General features: G+C 37.0%; 1 protein-coding gene across 1 annotated transcript in view; it reads right to left on the bottom strand.

The window, feature by feature from the left end:
- Positions 1–22,128, bottom strand: part of LOC115212043 (S-crystallin 4-like) — a 44,933-nt gene that overhangs the window by 12,211 nt on the left and 10,594 nt on the right. The window contains exons 2-5 of the mRNA XM_036502847.1: positions 17,124–17,219; positions 15,209–15,324; positions 10,272–10,325; positions 817–924 (exon numbers count right to left, since the gene is read on the bottom strand). Coding sequence (XP_036358740.1) covers positions 817–924; positions 10,272–10,325; positions 15,209–15,324; positions 17,124–17,219 — 374 coding nt within the window. The remainder of the gene's footprint in view (positions 1–816; positions 925–10,271; positions 10,326–15,208; positions 15,325–17,123; positions 17,220–22,128) is intronic.

Genomic DNA, 22,128 nt, shown 5'->3' with positions numbered 1-22,128 from the left:
AGGTAGCAAAACTTCCGCTGAAATGACGCGATACTACACTCCTATACCGACGCTGACAAAATTCCGTCTGCCTATATAATCTTTTTAGCACTCAACGTATACACATGACGATTTCTCAGGACTATCACCGCAGCTTACAGCGTGACCATGTGTCTATGTCAGCATATATGTATATGTATATATTTGTATATATATGTATGTATATATATATATATATATATATATATATATATATATTATATATAATATATAACATAAGGGACTAAAGCCATCTGAATAGGCTAGGGACAGGGCAGGGTGGTGAGGGTGTTACTGTTGCATTTAGCCCCAGGCGAACATCAACGTCGCCAGATAGGCTTGACACCATCACGGTGTCCTTTATCCTTTGCAGGATATCCTTTGCAGGATAAAGGACACCGTGATGGTGTCAAGCCTATCTGGCGACGTTGATGTTCGCCTGGGGCTAAATGCAACAGTAACACCCTCACCACCCTGCCCTGTCCCTAGCCATATTCAGATGGCTTCAGTCCCTTATGTTATGGAGCAGTTACTGTCTATATCTCATTTAGATAATTATTATTGCTATATATATATATATATATATATATATATATGTATATGTATATATATATATATATATATATATATATATATATATATATATATATATATATATATATATATATATATATATATATACATATATATATTTATTTGCGTGCATGTGGGTGTATATATGTACGTATATATGTGTGTATGTGTATGTGTGTGTATGTATGTATTGATAGATAGATGGATAGGTCAATTCTTACATACCTGAGAACCCATGAAATATTGGCCTCCGTTGTTGCACATTTTCAGTGTTTTTTCCAAAAACGGCAAAATTCTCCGACAGGTTTCCATGTAGGCTTGTCGCATTTCAGACTACAAATTAAAAACAGAAAGGAATGACCGCAGAACACCTCAAGCAATGACCTATCTGTAAATTCATACGTAAAAATAATATACGCTATCAGTATTGTAGTGCTCTGGTTAATATTGTTTATGGTGGTAAAAATTAAAATGTATTACTAAAGATGAATAAAGTCTCAACATATGTGCAGGAGAAAGACACTAACCTTACACTTGAAAGCTGGGGAAAATCTGTATTGAGATTTGACTGGGCTCTACTACTTACACTGATTATTGGGTAGATACTAATATCTACCTATCTACCTATTTATATCTCACTCTCTCTCTCTCTTTCTCTCTCAGTATATATATATATATATATATATATATATATATATATATATATATATATATAGTGAGAGAGGAGAGAGAGAAAGAGAGGGAGAGAGAGAGAGAAAGCGTTTGAAACAATGTGTAGATATTGTATGTTTAGACTAATAAGGGTATCAGAATGCTGGATGATTATATAGATATATATTTTTATTTGCAATTTTAGCATTTTCTTAAGCTATTGGGTTTATCAAAAATTGGTTTAAAGTTAGATTTCTTGGCCATCTTATACATAAAATTTTTTGTGGATTTTGTCAAAGAAGGGAGAAGAAAGTCAAAAACAACTGGTTTTTCAATTAAAACCTTGACCAATTCAAATACAAAAAAATCATTTTCCTTCCCACCTTAAAAGGCCATTAAGTACTGAACAAACAAGTCTAAACATACCAATACAATATTCACGCCGCTTTGCCTCAGCTCCTTCTCAAATAAAAAAAAATCTTTCTTCTTCCTTGCTTGGTAAACCCCATCAGTTTTTTTTATATAAAAGTGCCAAGAAATCCAAATTGAAACTTTTTGATAAACCGTACAACAGAAGAAAGCGCTAAAATATGTAAATAAAATGTAAATGGGAAAATATATAAATATATAATCAGTCATTATTCCGACTACCTTATTATTATTATTATTATTATTATACACACACACTCACATACGCGCGCACGCATATATATATCCCCCTCTCCCTCTTTCCTCCTTCCTCCCCCTCCTCCCCTTCATTCTCCCCATCCTCTCCTCCCCTCTCCTCCTCTCCCCTTCTCCCCCCCTCTTCTCCTCACTACACCACACGACTTCACACATCACATCATATATGACGTGCCATACTAATACATACTAATACGTACTAATACATACTAATACATACTAATACATACACCAACCCTATACATACACACGTCCAGACCCCTCATACGCACTTATACTCTCTCATACACACACACACACACACTTATACATACTAATACATACTAATACATACTAATACATACACCAACCCCATACATACGCACGTCCACACCAATCCTACGCACTAATACTCTCTGATACACACACACACACACACACACACACACACACACACCCTTATACATACTAATACATACACCAACCCTATACATACACACGTCCAGACCCCTCCTACGCACTATTAGCTGGTCCTTCTACCATATTATCAACCCTATTATCTCCCCTTATTTCGCTCTCGCGTCTCATGTTTGATCTTTGACCTCTGGCCGAAATCAGATCGCCATGTTGATTCGTTAGCTACTGCACGCATTTTTTTTCTCTCCTTTCTGTGTTTTTTTTCTCTCTGTGTATCTTTCTATTGAAGAGCGTAGGCTCGAAACGTTAAAGACTTGTTTTATTTATATTTCCTGAGCGCCATACTAATACAATTGTTCGTTTGTTTTCCACCTGCCTTCGTCTTTTGTCTATTTTCATAAAGCTTCCCGTTATATATTATGCGCTCACGTGGTCTCACTTCCATCCTATATTCTACCAATACCACTATCAACACTTACCTCTACCTTGGATTTTCTTTACCTCTTGGATACTTACCATTGGCTGCACGTCTCTTTCGCGGATCAAAGTGACTTTGCATTGATGTGAAATCCTTAAAAAATATACCACGACGTCTACACATTTCTCACCTTGAACTTTCAGCCTTGAGCTTGTTCGCATAAACTGTCCCGTTTGTTGTATTTTTATTTTCTCTTATATTACCACTTTTTTTACATTCATTTCATGCTTTCCACATTTTCCTGCATTTTTGTTCTCCTTCTGTCTTTCTTCCCTCTGTGGATGTCCATACTCCGTTCCTCCTCTGCCTGCACCCCCCTTTTTTTTTTTGCTCCCCCTCTCTCTGCTTCCCTTCTTTCTTTCCCTTTCCCTTTGCCCCGTCTTTTCTGCCCCTATCGCTTACTTATCTAGTTTTTTCATACGATATTATTTTTTTTGTTTTTTTGAACGTTTGTTTTTTCTCTATTTTTTCTATTTTTTTCATACGATAATTTTTGTTTTTTGTTTTGTTTTTTTGTTTTTTTTGTTTTTTCGAACGTTTTTTTTCCGCTATCCCATCATGCCGGATCCTAGGTCCTACCTCCTCACCCTCCATCACCGTTTGAAGGATCATCTCCGTTCACTTCCTGTATATTGCCTTCAGCCGTCCTGTAATCTCTCTCTACTTCTTTTTAAAAAAACCCGCTTCTCTAGCCATGTCTCTTTCCTAAGCCGCTGCCTACATCACCGACTCATCCCTAAAGGTTTCCGCCTCCACTTCCACCCTGCTCTCCACTCGGATTCTTCCATCTTACCCATACTCTCGCACCACATCTTACCGCCTTATGCGGGCCACCATTCGCTCCAATCTCTCCAAACTACATGCCATCAACCGCCTTCTTCCTCCTGCTTTCTCCACCTTCTTCTCCTCTCTGCTGCCGCCTCTCTATGCTCCAAACACGCTACGCTTCATTATCCATTGAATCAACTCTTCCATCAATTTCTTTCTGATACCAAACTTCGTAAACTCCAATCACTCTTCCATTCCACCTACCGACGACGCCACTTACCCCAACTCCTCCACCCTTCTCCCTCCCGATAGGCTCCATCCACCCACACCTAACCCCACTGCCCCTCCCTACAACCCCTTCTCGCCTCCCGATAGGCTCCATCCACCTACACCTAACCCTACTGCCCCGCCCAAACACCCCCACACACCCTCCCCAATCCCTCCCCCTCAGACCTCCACGAGACCTACCACCCCTCCTACTTCTATTCCACCCACCCCTTCTCCACTTCCGTCTGTTGTTACCATTCCCCCCGATCTTCCCCTCTCTGCGGCTGAACGCTCCGTCCTTGGTAGGGGTCTGCGTTTTCATCCCCCTCACACATCCTGTAAGGAATTCCAGACGCGAGTTGATGTCACCATGCTCTCCGGCTTTTCAACTCTTTCTCCTTTCCTCCCCCCTCTTTCCAAAATCCTTTTTACTATGGACATCCAAAGCCTCTATACTGTTATCCCTCACCACGAAGGACTGCAGGCCCTTCGACACTTTCTTGACCTCCGCTCTAACCCTGTACCTGACACCTCTACACTCATTCGTCTGGCCGAACTTGTCCTTACTCTGAACTGCTTCTCGTTCGCCGGGCGAGTTCTACCACCATCAGGTCTCGGAGTGGCCATGGGAACGCGAATGGGCCCCAACTATGCGAACCTGTTCGTTGGCTATGTTGAGGCCCAAATATTCTCTAATTTCACTGGTCCCACTCCCGAACTATATGGTCGTTACATCGACGACATTATCGGTGCCACCTCACTCTCCCGCGAACATCTAGATTCCTTCCTCTCTTTCGTCCAATCTTTCATCCATCCCTCCACTCCACTTCACTCCACTATCTCCAACACCTCTGTCTCCTTCCTCGACATTTCGGTTAGCATTCTTCACTCCACTCTTACACTTACCACCTCCATTCACTACAAACACACAGACTCACACTCATACCTCAACTTCTCTTCCTCCCACCCAGAACACACCAAGCTTTCCATCCCCTATTCCAATTCCTCCGTCTACGTAGGCTCTGTAGTGACGACCATGACTTTGAGACTCAGTCTCAACGTATGGCTCACCACTTCACCCTACGTGGATACCCCCTCACCACTATCCACACCGCCCTTGCCAGAGCACGGTCCGTGGACCGTGTATCCTCTCTCTCCTCTCTCTCCCCGAACCCGCCCTGTAGTCTCCCCTCCCTTTTTCCCCTCACTTACCACCCCACACCCCTACGTCTCCAACGCACCATTCTTCGAGCTTCCGTCATCTCCAGTCCGACCCGTCCACTTCACACACCTCTTCCCTAACTAACCACCACTCCCCTCTTTCAAACGAGCCCACAACCTTCGAGACCTTTTGGTCCATATCTCCTTCCCTGACCCTACCTCCCAACCCGGCTCGTTCCCCTGCTCCCGCCCACGTTGCCGCACTTGCCCTTACCTCTCCAACACCACCCGCCTCACTAGCACCCACCATCGACCCATCCCATCATCCACTCCTTCACCTGCACCTCCAGCAATATTATCTATTGCATCTCTTGTCTCTCTGCAATTCCTGTACATCGGACAACAGAAGAAAGCGCTAAAATATGTAAATAAAATGTAAATGGGAAAATATAAAATATATAATCAGTCATTATTCCGACTACCTTTATTATTATTATTATTATTATTATTATTATACACACACACTCACATACGCGCGCACGCATATATTACCCCCTCTCCCTCTTTCCTCCTTCCTCCCCCTCCTCCCCTTCATTCTCCCCATCCTCTCCTCCCCCTCTCCTCCTCTCCCCTCTCCCCCCCTCTTCTCCTCCTCCTCACTACACCACACGACTTCACACATCACATCATATATGACGTGCCATACTAATACATACTAATACGTACTAATACATACTAATACATACTAATACATACACCAACCCTATACATACACACGTCCAGACCCCTCATACGCACTTATACTCTCTCATACACACACACACACACACTTATACATACTAATACATACTAATATATACTAATACATACACCAACCCCATACATACGCACGTCCACACCAATCCTACGCACTAATACTCTGTCATACACACACAGACACCCTTATACATACTAATACATACACCAACCCTATACATACACACGTCCAGACCCCTCCTACGCACTATTAGCTGGTCCTTCTACCATATTATCAACCCTATTATCTCCCCTTATTTCGCTCTCGCGTCTCATGTTTGATCTTTGACCTCTGGCCGAAATCAGATCGCCATGTTGATTCGTTAGCTACTGCACGCATTTTTTTTCTCTCCTTTCTGTGTTTTTTTTATCTCTGTGTATCTTTCTATTGAAGAGCGTAGGCTCGAAACGTTAAAGACTTGTTTTATTTATATTTCCTGAGCGCCATACTAATACAATTGTTCGTTTGTTTTCCACCTGCCTTCGTCTTTTGTCTATTTTCATAAAGCTTCCCGTTATATATATATATATGTACATGCATAATTATATGTACATGAATTAATATGACGCACCACAATATATTGGTTTTTATACAGAAAAAGCTATTACGGATTTAGTGTTCCGTAAAATCTGATAACAGAAGAGAGAAATTCATTTAAGTTAACCATAATCTAAAACTAATATAATACTACAAAATCTCTATAATTGAAAACTGACGTATGATCAGCTGAGTAAGCTACTTAAGACTAATTGATTTATAAGATCGTTGGCAAGCTTGAAAGTTCTCGTTGTTTGATCTGAGCAGTTTATATTGGCCATAGAAGTACAACAATCTCCACGCGAGCTACGGAGTAGATATACCGCGAAGAAATTACTATGCGTTACGCCACAAAATATAAAATGAACTAAGAAGACATTAGTATACGATGTATCTAGTTGATACAGAATTCTTGTAAAACCCTATTTCAAGCTTTTACACAAGACCAGTAATATGAGGGAAGGGAGAATTCGTTCACAACGTCACCAGTTATCAGCTGCTCCTTATTTTACCGACCGTGAAAGGTAAAGTCGACCTCGTTGGAATTTCGAACTCAGAACTTAAATACTTACGAAATGCCACGAAGCATTCTGCCGAGTGTGCTAACGATTCCGCCAGCTCACCGCCTTGAAAACTCTCATAAATACTAGGCCCCTTATCCAGCTTCCAAAACCCAGAACTACTGTCTAAACCCTGTATTTGAGGTTGGGTAATGTGCAAGCGGTGCGTTAAAAATAGTTGAATACTGTATATTGTTGACTGGACTGATAAAGATTTATACAACTCTGCTAGAGAATAGTATTAATTTATACATGTATCGGCAAAAAAAAATCATGTTCTTGAAGTTTCTCCGTTTAATTTTCATCCTGTGAGCAGTATACTGTATGTATGATACTTTATGATATATTCTAAGACTTTTAAGTGGATTAATAACAACCAAACAGACCCTCCTTTAGAAATGAATTAATTTTAACATAAATCAATTAAATAAAATCACGTTTTAAAATTTTATCTTCTTTTAATCTTCATCCGATAACCATTATACAGTACCCATGGTACTGCCTAGAAAATGTCAAATATTTTACATGTGTTAATAAATATCAAACGTAGCCTAATTTAGAAGCGCATTAATATGAATCTGTTAAATACGTTTTATATCTTTGCTTTTCAGAGAGAATATTATATTTGAAGTATATGATTCAAGTGGCTAAAAAAAAACCGGAATATCCAAATAACACTTCCCATCCAGTACTGTACTAAAGAAACACACCAACAGCATACACTAGAAACAAGCGCAAATAAACATGAGCATCCTTAACAGTCACAAATTTTAAATTTAACTGTGGCTAAAGCTTACACGAATCATATTCCACTGACTACCATGAAATGAAAAGATAATTTATATCATGCACACATCGTCCAGAGCATTTTTACTGCTTGATGAGCTTCCGAAGTTATAGAAAAATCTTTGATGAAAGTCATGAAACTGGGACATAGTAATTAATTCTTAAAATTACTATTGGAGTTATGTCTAAGGAATATGTAGCAATAATGTTGTATAATATTAATTGAAACGTGTACAAATCAATAATTTCAAATGTTATTAATGTGTTGTATTGTCATTTCAAATGTATACATACACACGCACACACATATATTTACGTTCGTACGTATATTTGCTTGTGTGTGTGTTTATATATATATATATATATATATATATTACGATTTGGTTTGCAAGATTCTTTATATGAGTTCGTGTGTTGAAGCAAACTTTTCAATAGTCAAAATTTCCACTTATCCCTTATTTTTATTTTCCTAAAATTTTCGTTGTGTCTTGCAACTTTTTCGATAGTACTGTTGAAAAAGTTGCAAGACGCAACGAAAAATTTTGGGAAAATATAAATAAGAAGTAAGGGGAAATTTTACCGGTGGGTGTGTTACATTATAAGGCACAATATACTTCACCACACGAACTCATAGAAATTAAGCAAACACTGAAAGAACATTCTTTTCTTTGTAGTGAGATCGTATGTGATCTTCTTCTAGCATATTGGTTATCCACCTAGTGGTTATCCCTAAATATACACATGTATTGCAATTTTTTTCTGATTTTTCAGATTTTTCTATATGCTAGGCAAATAGTTTTAAATTAATATTAATTAAATTAAAATTCAATTTATCACCCTCGATATTTATATATATATATATATATATATATGCATATATAAGGTTTCCTTGTCTACTCAGCAGTATGGCATCATTCGAGAGATATGAGGATGCGAGAAAGCATATTGTTATCAGCAGAGAGTAAAAGAACATCGTATAACCTTGTAGATACAATAACAAACATGCGTGTGTGTGTGTGTGTGTGTGTGTGTGGTGTGTGTGTGTGGATGTGCGTGTGACTTAACATAACCGTGTGACAACATAATATTGAATGACAAAATACAAAATTTTCAGGAAGCGTCCATTGCTAGATACTGAAGTTCATTTTAACAAAAATCCGCAAATACATGAATCAATATTTCTTCCTGCGATTATCTTTAACGAGTAACATTTATCAGTTTATTTTATTTATATGTTATATGCATGCCTTTTTAATATTATAAAATATCAACACCGATCTACAAATCTACGAATCTGACTTATCAACGAAAGTGCTGTCTCTGTACTTTACCTCATAAACATGCAGTGATTGTATGTAATGATATGCAAATCAGCAGAGACAGTGTCTGCTCTTTATGGCATTTATCAATTGAAAATGTCAGCTACAGGTTATACAGAACCGGAAAATAATAACTCTGGTTGAGCTTCTCCGCAAAATCGGCGGAATTATTGGAATAGTTAGTTTTCAGTGAGTTGTTTGGAGAGACAGCCTTGTGGTTTAACTGCTGTGGGTTATATACATTTATAGGCGTAGGTGGGGCTGTGTGGTAAGGAGATTACTTCCCACGAGTTACTTCATATTATAGCGCCAAGCTGACCAAAGCCTTATCAGTGGATTTGGTAGATAGAAACTAAAATAAACCTGCTATATATATATATATATATATATATATATATACTCGAATGTATGTATGTACGTACTTACCTATGTATTTATACACACATAAATACATACATATACACACACACACACATATACATATATATATGACGCCATGATAAATCGTTAGCTGCTACACGCATTTTTTCTCCCCTTGTTTTTTTCTGTGTATCTTTCTGCTGAAGAGTGTAGGCTCAAAACGTAAAAGACTTGTTCTATTTCTATTCCTGAGCGCCATACTAATACATTTGTTTGCTTGTACTCCACCTGCCTTCGTCTTTTGTTTATTTTCGTAAACCTTCCCGTTATATATATATATATATATATATAATTCTAATCCAAACGGGAAAACAAAAAAACAACAACAGTGGAACAATTACAGTATTATTATTAATAGGCGCTCAGGAAATATGGAAGCAGGAAGGTATGACGTTTCGAGCGGCGCTCTTCGTCGGAAACATAAAGAAGGAAGAGAGAGGAAAGAAAGATCCCAAAGCGGGCAACAGGAGATACGTATGTATGTGTATATATAGAGAGAGATATGGTGTGTGTGTGTGTGTGTATTTATGTATATACAGCGTGTTTCTTTCATTTTGCGTCTACCAAGCCCACTCACAGTAGAAGAAACTTGTCCAAGTTGTCATGCAGTGGGACTGAACCCGGAACCTAGAGATTGGGAAACAATATTCTTATATATAAACATGCAAGATGATTCTGTGAAATAAAGAGGCAAACCCTCATTCAGTCGTCTGAAGCATGTGTTACGTTTTGAATGCGGCTAAATCACAATAAACAGACATGATCCTGTTTACTGTCAATAACGTACTAAATTTGTCACTGAAAATCATTAGCAATTTTTCTGAGAAGCAGGCAACCGAAACATTTCTATTACTTACGGTGATTCCTGTCAAATCTGAAGACCTGATACGGCAGTCAGTTCCCATTGAAGCCTGTGAAAAGAAAAACAAAAAGAAAATACATTTTATCTGTTATTTTATTCATAGAGGAATGAATACGCGCACACAAAGCTACATGTGTGTGTGTGTGCTTCTCTGTGTGTGTGAGTGTGTGTGTGTGTGTATGTGTGTGTGTGTGTGTGTGTGTATCTGCATAAGGGTATTTGTCGCTAAGTGGTTGTGTCCACACGTATTTTTGTGTGAATTGCAATTTCTATCTACATTTGTGTGTGCTCATATATGTCGTGCGTAATTAGATACATGTATGAACATACGCATACACACACGCACACACACACGCATACATATATATATTTACAATACTTAAAATATATATATATATATATATATAAATATATGATATATATGATAGAGAGAAAGACAGACATACAATCAGACAGTCAGATAGATAGATAGATAGATAGATAGATAGATAGATAGATAGATAGATAGATAGATAGATAGATGAATATATATATATATATATATAGAGAGAGAGAGAGAGAGAGAGATAGATAGATGAATAGATAGAGAGATAGATAGATACATAGATAGATACATACATACATACATAGATGAATATATATATATATATATATACATATATATAGATAGATAGATAGATAGATAGATAGATAGATAGATAGATAGATAGATAGATAGATAGATAGATAGATAGATAGATAGATAGATAGATAGGTAAATATATAGATAGAGAGAGAGAGAGAGAGAGAGAGAGATTTACATATATACGCTTATGTAAATATATATATATATATACGTCTTTGAATGTGTGTAACTAAACACATACCTGTGTGTGTGTGTATTTGTGTGTATGTGTATGTATGTTTTTTTGTGTGGGTGGGTATGTGTGTATGTGTCTATGTGTATGTTTGCATGTGTTTACATATATTAGTATAGAGGCAGAAGGAGAGGCAAAGAAGAGATCTTGAGTTGTTTATAGATATAGAAAATATGACAAGTTTGAATGAACAATAGAAAGTAATAAATATCTGTGCCAGACATATAAAGAGATAGGGAATACTGTTTAATCGATATGTCTACATTCATTTAAAGCCATATAGATAAGCAGTCACACGCTCACGCAGAACCATTTATATATATATATATACACACGAAGCAAACTATCTATTTAAGCCTGAGTAGTTGGTAGATGATGTTGAGAAGAAACAAGACCTCTTTATTTAAATTTCGAAATCACGTGATAAAGCTTTGTCCAACTATTTCCTTTTGTGAGTTCAACTCAGAAGGGTGAGATCGTTTGAGATTGCTCTGCCCGCTTCCCGTAAATATAATCAGGTTAGTGCCTTTTGCGGCTTTCAGAGTTAATTTTGACTCTTATTTTTAGCAATAGCTAGTGCTATTTTTCACCCTTTATTTCTTAATTCCTATATATACGAGTGTATGTATTACAAAGAAAAAAACAGGCTTGGGTATATATATTATATAGCGTAAAGGCCCGAAACTATAAGGAGAGCTGGTAACTTGACTGAAGAAAAAAGCCACGAATGACCAGTCCTTTTATTTTCCCCTGTCCTATTTGTTGTTTTTCCTGTCCACCTTTGTATCGTCTATCTGTCCGATCATTTTATTGTCCTCTATTGCGTTTTTGTTCCATTATTTATATATTATATATATATATACAGAGAGACAGAGAGAGAGACAGACAGACAGACACACACACACACACAAAAGCTGAAAATATTCAGGAGAATATTCATGCATAAACATATAGGTATTTACTACCTGACGTACCCGGTAATTCCCGGGAAAGTGGGGCTTATCCCTTCGTTGCGTTCTCATAATTTTTTCGCTAATCCAATAACAATAATACAAAGTATGTAGCCCTTAAAGCGGTTTTTGTGCATTTACAGAGAATACCTAACTGTCTTACACAGGATCTTGTTTTTAGAAATCCCCAATATGTTATGAATACTCAAGTTGTGAAATCAGTTATGCAATAACATGAAATTAGTCAACCGATAGTAAGAATTCAAATAATGTAGCCATAGAACATAGGAGGAAATGCTAATAATGCATGTATACTAAAATCGTGAAGTATGTTGCGTAATAACAGGCTAATCAGATATGTGATAATAACAATTCAAAGTAAACAACTCTGAAAAGGGCTTTTGCACGTTCCCAGAGAATATTACCTTCAGTGGCACTAGTGTTGCCATATTAGTGAATAAGACACGAACTGAAATAAGTGTATCTAGTGTTTAGGAAAATACTATTAACTTTTTTAAGGGTTGTACTGGATAAATTGTGAAAATAACTCAAGCAGTTCAAATACTAAGAAATAAGCATACTCAGTTTGATTGTTAGCAGATAATTAAGGCAAATGAATGGGTTGTTTCTCTTGGCTATATATAAGGAACCATTCCAGATGCGATTGAGTTATTTCCCTTGGTTTTTAAAATAAACTATTTTAGATACACATAAGGATAAATTCCTGTGGCTCTATTATCAATTTTTTCAACAATCTGAGTATGGCATAAGGTTTCCAAACATGCACTCTACTCACGTTTCATCAAAATCGATAAAACCATGTAGGAGGAGTTAGCCAACAACTCGATAAACACACTCACAGACAGAATTTCCCACGTATGCAGTAGATATATTCACGGAACAGATTTACATGGAGTACAAAAGAAAATGAACACTAAGGAAAGAAAGCATGGTATTTTAAATCCCATAGCTGATTCTGGAGTGCGGGCAGAATTGCGTCATAATTGCAATGTCGGCGGATGGAGTGTGCACAAAGTCATGAATATGTAATAAGATTTGGATGCATATAAAAATTGCCCTAAATTTGGCTTCCTACTGGCATGTAACGTTTCTGATCATAATACAGGGAATACGAAAATTCCCTGCATATATGCACCCCCACCCACAAAACATACACACAAACACACACGCATAACGTCAGTTATTACGAAGACGTATGATTTCAAAATAGCAATCTGCATATTATAATTAAAGCAATGCTGCCCCTATGCTGCACTATTTTCGTTTGCTGCTAACGTATTTTTGTGTTTCTTTGCATCATACATGGATAAGTGATGCTTTGTCGAGACGAATACCACAATATGTAGCTGGCATTCAAAAATATACCTTCATTAAATATGATATACAGATTATTATATAAATCTACACGTTCGTCTGTGAGTGTGTGTGAGCTTATGCGCACGCATGTGTGTGTGTACATATGTAGCATCAACGATACGTACGTTCATTTGTACATAGATACCAACTTGCTTACATATATTCATATATGTGTGCTTGTGTGCGCGTCTGTTGTATCTGCACACATAGCGACATATATCTAGTACTGCAGTGTCTGCTATGCCATTCACTACCGCTTTCTTTATCATGGCGCTCTTGACTGTGTGTACCATTTGTTTCAGAACTGTACCTCTCACTCTGAAGATTCTTGCCAGACTTCCCTTCAGCCAAACCCAACACCTGAATCGTTTGATACTTTGGTGCTCCAGTCTTAATATCTAGAACATCTCGGAACATCTCTGAGCCCTAAGGATAGGGTCTGCATCTCTAGGGTAAAAGCCTCCGGATGTACATCCTAAACTTTTACTAGCTGCTTTAATATCTCTGAGAGCCTTGGCTACTGGTAGTGCCAAGAAACATGCACCTCACAAGCGATATCAATTGTTTTGTATCTTCGTTGTTACTGGGCTTATTACATTCAACATATATATTGCCACGCTGAGAAAAGCATGTTGCTATTTTCAGTATATAAGTTCGTTGCACTAGTAACTTCTTCCATTTTTTCTTGTACAGTCTTCGTTCGGAGAGCCTTAAAACATTTGGTGCCAATGTTCATGACGCAGCAGTGTAGAAATCAACGAACGGGAGGCTACAACTCATGCCTTTTGTAGAGAGGACTGAGTGAAAACCGCAGCTAGCATTTGAAACTTAGCAGCTTCTTCTGAAGACCGTCAAACTCTCTTCCAGCGAAAGAAAGATTTTTGAACGTACTTCGCGGACAGGATATTGCATCTATAATGATAAACCACAGTGGTAGAAAATTTAAGGAACAACACATATACCACACCATGAAGCATGAACTAAGCTGAGATTGCTCTTCGACAACTCGAAAAGCCGACCTTAGCGACGGACAGCTCTCGTAGTCATTGAGAGCTAATACGAGAAGGAAATTGCTGCCCCGAGTTCAGCAAAAACATAGACAACTACACATATACCACACTATGAAGCATGAACTAAGCTGAGATTGCTCTTCGGCAACTCGAAAAGTCGACCTCGGCGACGGGCAGCTTTCGTAGCCATTGAGTTGATATACTATCAAGCTAATACGAGAAGGAAACTGCTGCCCCGAGTTCAGCAAAAACATAGACAACTACACATATCTTTCTTCTGACAGTGACAGAATAAAATTTATGTCCGTTGATAGGAATGTCCTGACTAATGTGCTGTTCAGAAGTTTAGTATAATCAATAGCTAATGACATCTCACCGAAGTTTCACAGAATCAACGCACAGTCTATATATATTATCTCTGTATTAAATCTCGAATGTCATATTGGAAAGGAGACATAACGTCTAAATTTACGTAGAGGCTTCAACAATGTCAGCGGGACCAACCACAATGAATTTGATTATAAATGTTGTGTTGAGATAAGGAGAAATCAGAGCAACTGTGATAAAATTATGAGAGTTATAACGACAATAATGATGAATATAATGATGATGATGATGATGATGATGACCACAACGACGACGATGACAACGACGGTGACGACGACGATGATTCTTAAGATGCTAATAGTGATGTTCATGACAACAATGAGATGACAATAGAAATATTCATTAGCTTACCAAGAGTCTGCCATCTTTTTCGTGGTACATCTTCATATAGTCATTGAATATGTCATAAAAACAGTCACAGATGAACTCAATACGAGCCATTTCTATGTTGGTTTTTCCGTGTAAACCTTAATGAGATATTACAAACAGAAAACAATCACATTATGTTTACATGTATCCATGAGACCAATAGCAATCACGGAACTTACATCATATATGATATAAACAAGGAAAGCTACAAGAGAAACTATAGCAAATCAGTAGGAATATCTCTAGTATATATTTGGACAAGCAAATGAAGCTCTACATGGCCTATATTGAGGATTCTCCTATTGTAGACGATAGATGAAGATTCCGTAATTTTAAGCTGAACAATCTTTTGTTATACTGATCAAATATCTGTGTTATACAATAGCTCACTCTCTCCATCAAACTGGCATTGCCTCAGCAGGTGTGCATCGTGCCAGACATCAGATGTCGAATTAATTGCAGAGCTTAGTGAGATTAAGTATTTTGCTCAAGAACACAACGCCCTCCCCGGGCATCTAAGCCACGATCTTGTGATAGTGAGGGGATCCTCATAAAGGCCTATATACTAGCTAAAAAACCCAGCTAACTTGCCAGGAAATTTGATTTTACTGGTGGTACAGTAAGTTATTATGATCTTACTTCATGTCTTGAATATTACTCACATCGTGGGTCTCTGTGTAAATCATAATGGGTTATATGTGTCGTTTGCAGGTTATTCATCTTTCGGAAAGTTTAGCGGAAAGTTACAGACGTAAACGAATACTACTACGATTTACTGAAAGATGAGTTGCTGTTATTGTCAATATTGTTGTTGTTGTTGCTGCTGCTGCTGCTGATGATGATGCTGTTGTTGTCGTTGTTGTTGTTGTTGTTCAACGTCTGTCAGACTTGCCCTGATCAAGCAGAGTTTTGTCAAAGAAATTCCTATCGTAACTCACGTCACATTTTTAAGATGGTATGGTGGATTATGATTTATTGTAGATTTAGCTGTCTTTCCTATCAGATCTTTAGACACGCAGAGATAACTCTGTTTTTTTTATAGCTATTGTATTTATTTTAAAGTAATTTATTACTATGTGACTCAGTCCTGCTTTAAAATAGTTACGCAGAAATGGTGTATCTCTCGTAATTTTTGCCTCTTGAAAAAATATCTGAACAGCGATAGCTGCAACCAAGGACTAGATGAAGAACTAAATTGAAATTTACTCAACAGGAGTGGCTGTGTGGTAAGTAGCCTGCTAACCAACCACATGGCTCCGGGTTCAGTCCCACTACGTGGCATCTTGGGCAAGTGTCTTCTACTATAGCCCTGGGCCGACCAATGCCTTGTGAGTGGATTTGGTAGACGGAAACTGAAAGAAGCCTGTCGTATATATGTATATATATATATATATGTGTGTGTGTATGTGTGTGTGTTTGTGTGTTTGTCCCCCTAGCATTGCTTGACAACCGATGCTGGTGTGTTTAGGCCCCTCATAACCTAGCGGTTCGGCAAAAGAGACCGATAGAATAAGTACTGGGCTTACAAAGAATAAGTCCCGGGGTCGATTTGCTCGACTAAAGGCGGTGCTCCAGCATGGCCGCAGTCAAATGACTGAAACAAGTAAAAGATAAAAGAAAAGATAAAACAGTTATGCACGAGACATTCACAGTATTCAGAAGACTATGAAACAGAAACAAATTTTAAATCATTCAACGTAGAAAGTATAAGCAATAACTGAGAATTCTTTTACATTCTTGTTTGATGTAAGCTCCATTTTGTCTTATGTAACTAATGAGATAATGGATGACATGACGATAAGTACTTCATATTACGTTTATCGATTAAAATGCAAGGATAAAATGTAGATTATACGTTCAGATTTAATGTTACTCCTCGGATAATATTTAATCTTACCAAATTCTCTTGCCAGATATCTGGAAATAGCCATACTCTGAGGAATTCGGATTTTTCTATCAATTTCCAGAACTGGCAGCATCGAGTTGGGCATCTCTGAAAAAAAAAAAAAAAGAAGCTATCCTTATGAAAATCGTGGGGTTACATTATATCATGTATAACAAAAACACAAACAAAGGAACAAAGAAAATTTTGCGGTGTGGTCATTGTGGTTGGGCTAATCGACAATATCTACTGCAGTGCTTGACTGGTGCTTATATTATAGACCCAAAATGATGGAAGGCAACGACGACATCGTTAGGAATTTGAACTCAGAACGTAAACCCGGAAGAAATAGCGCTAAGCACTTTGTCCGGCGTGGCAATATAATAATAATAATAATATAATAATAATAAAATAATAATAATATATAATAATAATAATAATTAATAATGATAATGATAATAATAATAATAATAAAATAATAATAATAATAATAATAATAATAATAATAATAATAATAATGTGTTGAACTGGAATATGAGTGAAGTAAAGAATATAGATAGGAAAATACGCAAGCTGCTGAGTTGTAATAGGATGCACCACCCAAAGGCAGACGTAGATCGCCTTTACCTTCCCAGAGCCCAAGGAAGTCGAGGCCTGATCCAATTTGAACTAGCTTACAAAACAACCACAATTGGACTGGCCAAATATCTCGAAATATCGAATGACTGGATGCTAAGGCTCGTGGAAAATCACGAGAGACGAAAGAAGCTTCATTCTATCATAAAGGAAAGCAAAAAATTTGCTATTGATCTCGTGCAGGATACCCAAACTGAACAACCCGAGGGAAGTACGGCAACTATTGTTACAAAGAAGGTGAAAATGATGGCAACGAAAAAAGCGCACGAGCAATTGGCTGATAGGTGGGAGGAGAAACCTCTGCACGGCAAATATGTGACCCGCAGCAAACAAGCTGATGTTGACCAGAAGCAAACCCATCAGTGGCTACGGAGCTCAGGGCTAAAAGCAGAGAGCGAAGGTTTCATCCTGGCTGCTCAAGATCAAAGCCTATTAACCCGGAACTACCAGGCCAATGTGATGAAAAATGGAGCAGACCCAAAATGCCGATTCTGCAACGACATCTAATCTCTGGATGTAAAGTCTTAGCACCAGTGGAGTATAAATTAAGACATGACAGAGTTGGCCAATATCTCCACTGGCTAATAAGTCGGCATTACAATATCAAAACTGCCGACAAGTGGTATAATCACCACCCTGAGGCTGTAACTGAAGGAGAAAATGTAACCATTCTGTGGGACTTTCCAGTACATACAGACCGAACCATCAAGGCCAATAAACCAGATATTGTTGTGAAAGACCAAAATAATAAAGTTTGCTTATTGATCGACATGTGCATTCCCTGTGATCATAATATCTCAGCGAAAGAGTTTGACAAGCTCAGAAAATATAAAGACCTACTCATTGAAATTGAGAAAATGTGGCATCTCAGGGCGGTTACAATACCAGTAATCGTAGGAGCACTAGGAATGATCAAGAAGGAACCGAAAATTATGAGAATGATCCCTGGCTTACCATCCCTGCAAGAAGTGCAAAAGATTGTCTTAACTGGTACATCACATGTATTGAGAAGAGCATTGTCGATGTGAGAATTGTTGCTGCTCATGTATTTTAATTTAACTTAAAAAAAAAAAAAAAAAATGAACGAACTATTGAGTTTGGTTTAGTGGCCTACCAATGTATACTATGGGTTTCTTTGCCCTAGGAGTCGGGAAGACACTCGGCAAGAAATGGAAGCAAATTTGAAAGAAGAAAAAAAAGTAATAATAACAATAATAATAATAATAAACAATGAAGATTGCCAGAATTGACCTAGACACCTACCTGAAAAAGTCTGAGGACTGGATGTTAAAACTTGTCCCAAAACATGAAAACAAGAAAGCATCATACTCAGTAACAAAATAGGCAAAGGAATATCTAAGTGAATTCCGAATACAACAAATTTCGGAATTAGAGATAGACATACAAGAAACAAGCACAGAAAAAGCTAAGTGCATGAAAACCCGTGCTAAAAATGGCAAGAAAAACCTCTCTATGGCAAATACCCAAAGAAAGCGAATAATGCAGATATTGACAAAGCCCTGGCCCATCAATGGCTAATGGCCTCTGGCCTAAAATCTGAAACAGAGGGGTTTATCATAGCAGCTCAAGATCAATGCCTACCAACAAGAAACTACCAGGCCAACATATTAAATAACGGCAGTAGCCCAACAAGTCGTGTATGTCAACAACAAATTCTAGCGCCTACAGAGTATCTCAACAGGCACGATAGAGCTGCACAATATACTCACTGGGTAATTTGCAAAACCTGGATTTGCCCCATGAAAAGAACTGGTGTGAACACAAACCACATCCAGTGATTGAAAATGACCACATCTCACTCCTCTGGAACTTCACCATTCAAACTGACAGAAAGATAGATGCAAATAGGCCAGACATCATGTTGAAAGACTTCAGACAAAGAACATGCCTCCTCATTGATATGACTGTCCCAATCGATATAAACGTATCTGTCAAGACCTTCCAAAAACTGAGCAAATATAAAGATCTTGAAATAGAAATCAGCAAAACGTGGAACCTGAAGACTAAAACAATACATGTCATAGGTGCCCTGGGAATGATAGCGAAAGGGGCTGATTGCTACCTAACTCAGATACCAGGAAACCCCAAAATGGCAGAAATTCAAAAGATAGTGCTCATATGAACTGCTCATATCCTACGCAAAATACTTTCTATGTAATCTCAAGGTTTAAAACAAACATTTAAAAAAAATTATTATTTATTAGACATTCACTAGTATAACACCAAAAAAACAACAAATATATGGCACACTAGGCATAACAACAACGTGAACTTCCAACCTGTTGTCTCTTGAGGTCTCTGGGTGAGACTTGGAGCCAACTTGTACAAATATAAAGCAAAAGTCAAACATTGAATAATAATAATAATAATAATAATAATAATAATAATAATAATAATAATAATAATAATAATAATATAATAATAATATAATAATAATAATATAATAATAATAATAATAATAATAATAATAATAATAATAATAATAATAATAATAATAATAATAATAATACTGATACTGATAATGATAATGATAATGATAATGATGAGAATGATGACGATGACGATGACGATGATGACGATGATGACGATGATGATGATGATGATGTTTCTATTATAATCACAAGGCCTGAAATTACGGGGCGGGGCCAGTCAATTAGTTCAACCCCAGTACGCAACTGGTACTTAATTTATTGACTCCGAAAGGATGTAAGGCAAAGTCGACCCCAGTAAAATTTGAACTCAGAATGTAAAGACGGACGAAATGCCACTAAGCATTTTGTCAGGTGTGGAAAACATTTTGCGAACTTGCTTCTCTTTACGTGCTACTAAAACTATGATTTCTAATCTGGATACAGAATCGGCTCTTTGGAATGGGAGGTTTAGTTGATCATTGAACCCACTACTAAACTGGGATTGGCGCGGGAGCTAAAGATAAAGGGCAAGTAGACCTTGCTGGGACTTGAACTTCGAACGTAAATAACTGGAAGTGCAACTAAGTGATGATATGACATATTATTTAAATTTTACATCTAATTAAAACACCAGGATGCGGTTTGCAGTTGTGGGAATACATCCAATCGGCTTTCTATAAAATTATCACTCATATCTGAATAATTTCTCAATATTCTGGTTCCATAGCAAAAATACGGCTCAAAAAAATCTTATTCTTACGTAACGTTTTAAGAATAATTACTCTACATTCTACAACTTACTTCCCTTTGAATGAATAACTACGCTTTCATCAAATTATTTCCCTTCGAACTAATGACACCTCTGAAGACAAATACTCGTCTTTGACCTAATGCCTTTTCAACCAATTACATCACTTGGTTATAGTATTACATGACTTATCGTGATTATTATTCAGTAACATTCAAGTTATCTCCCCCTTTAATTCCTACTCTAACAATTTATATTTAATGTGATTTAGTATAATTTTTACTGTTACTTGTTATTCCGTTACTCACTCTATAAAGGTTAAACCACTTTATAAACTCAAATTATTTAAATTGTATTTATTAATATTTTACCTGTTACTAATTAAGTTATCCCGCTTTAACTTAGTCTTTAATTACTTCTCTTTAATAGTTTTAATAATTCCTATCGTTAGCACCCATTACTTCTCTTTACTGAACTACTTCTATTATTTCCACTTAATGTTTCAATTTTCAAATGCCAACTCTTTCTTCATTTTTATGCTATTTCATACCTTAATTCATGTTAAAGCTACACGCCTGTGGGGTCAACCAATGACGAAATCGTGTTCCGACGCCATCTTGAATTTTACATGAATGTTCTTTTTTCCAGGTGATCACTAAGACAAGCAGGTTATGAACCTGCATGCTAAGATCGTGTTATTTCTTTATTATTGGAGATTAATATTAATTTTCTGAGTATTTGAATCAATTATTGATTATTTACAAGCGCTGTGTGTGTGTGAAAACCAGATGTTTAAATCTTTATCACTTCATGTTTCTAATTATTTTTTTTTTATCGTTTTGTAATAATTTGAGCAACCTCCCATACTGTTTCTCACGATATTCCAGACAACGAAATTATATTGATCATCTTAATGAATGAGGATCCATTTAACGATACTATTCTCCAAAATGTTTCCCTTGTTCCTGGTGATAAACTTTGTTGTTTTTAAATAACTATCGGTAGAAATTCTTTAAGATTTGAATTAAAATAAAATTTGTCACATCGTTACAAAATTGTTGCCGTAGAATTTTTAAAAATATATTATTTTCACGTCTGTCGATTACGTAATTTACTGCAGCGATGGTTTTTATTGCGATCTGTTATATATTATGTACTTAACAAAAGTCAATAATAAGATTTTATCTCAGAGAGTTCTTCTGTA

This window comes from Octopus sinensis, linkage group LG5 (assembly GCF_006345805.1).
Source record: "Octopus sinensis linkage group LG5, ASM634580v1, whole genome shotgun sequence".
NCBI lineage: Eukaryota > Metazoa > Mollusca > Cephalopoda > Octopoda > Octopodidae > Octopus > Octopus sinensis.
Note: the sequence above shows the minus strand (reverse complement) of the source record. Positions and strands in the feature narration are given on the sequence as shown.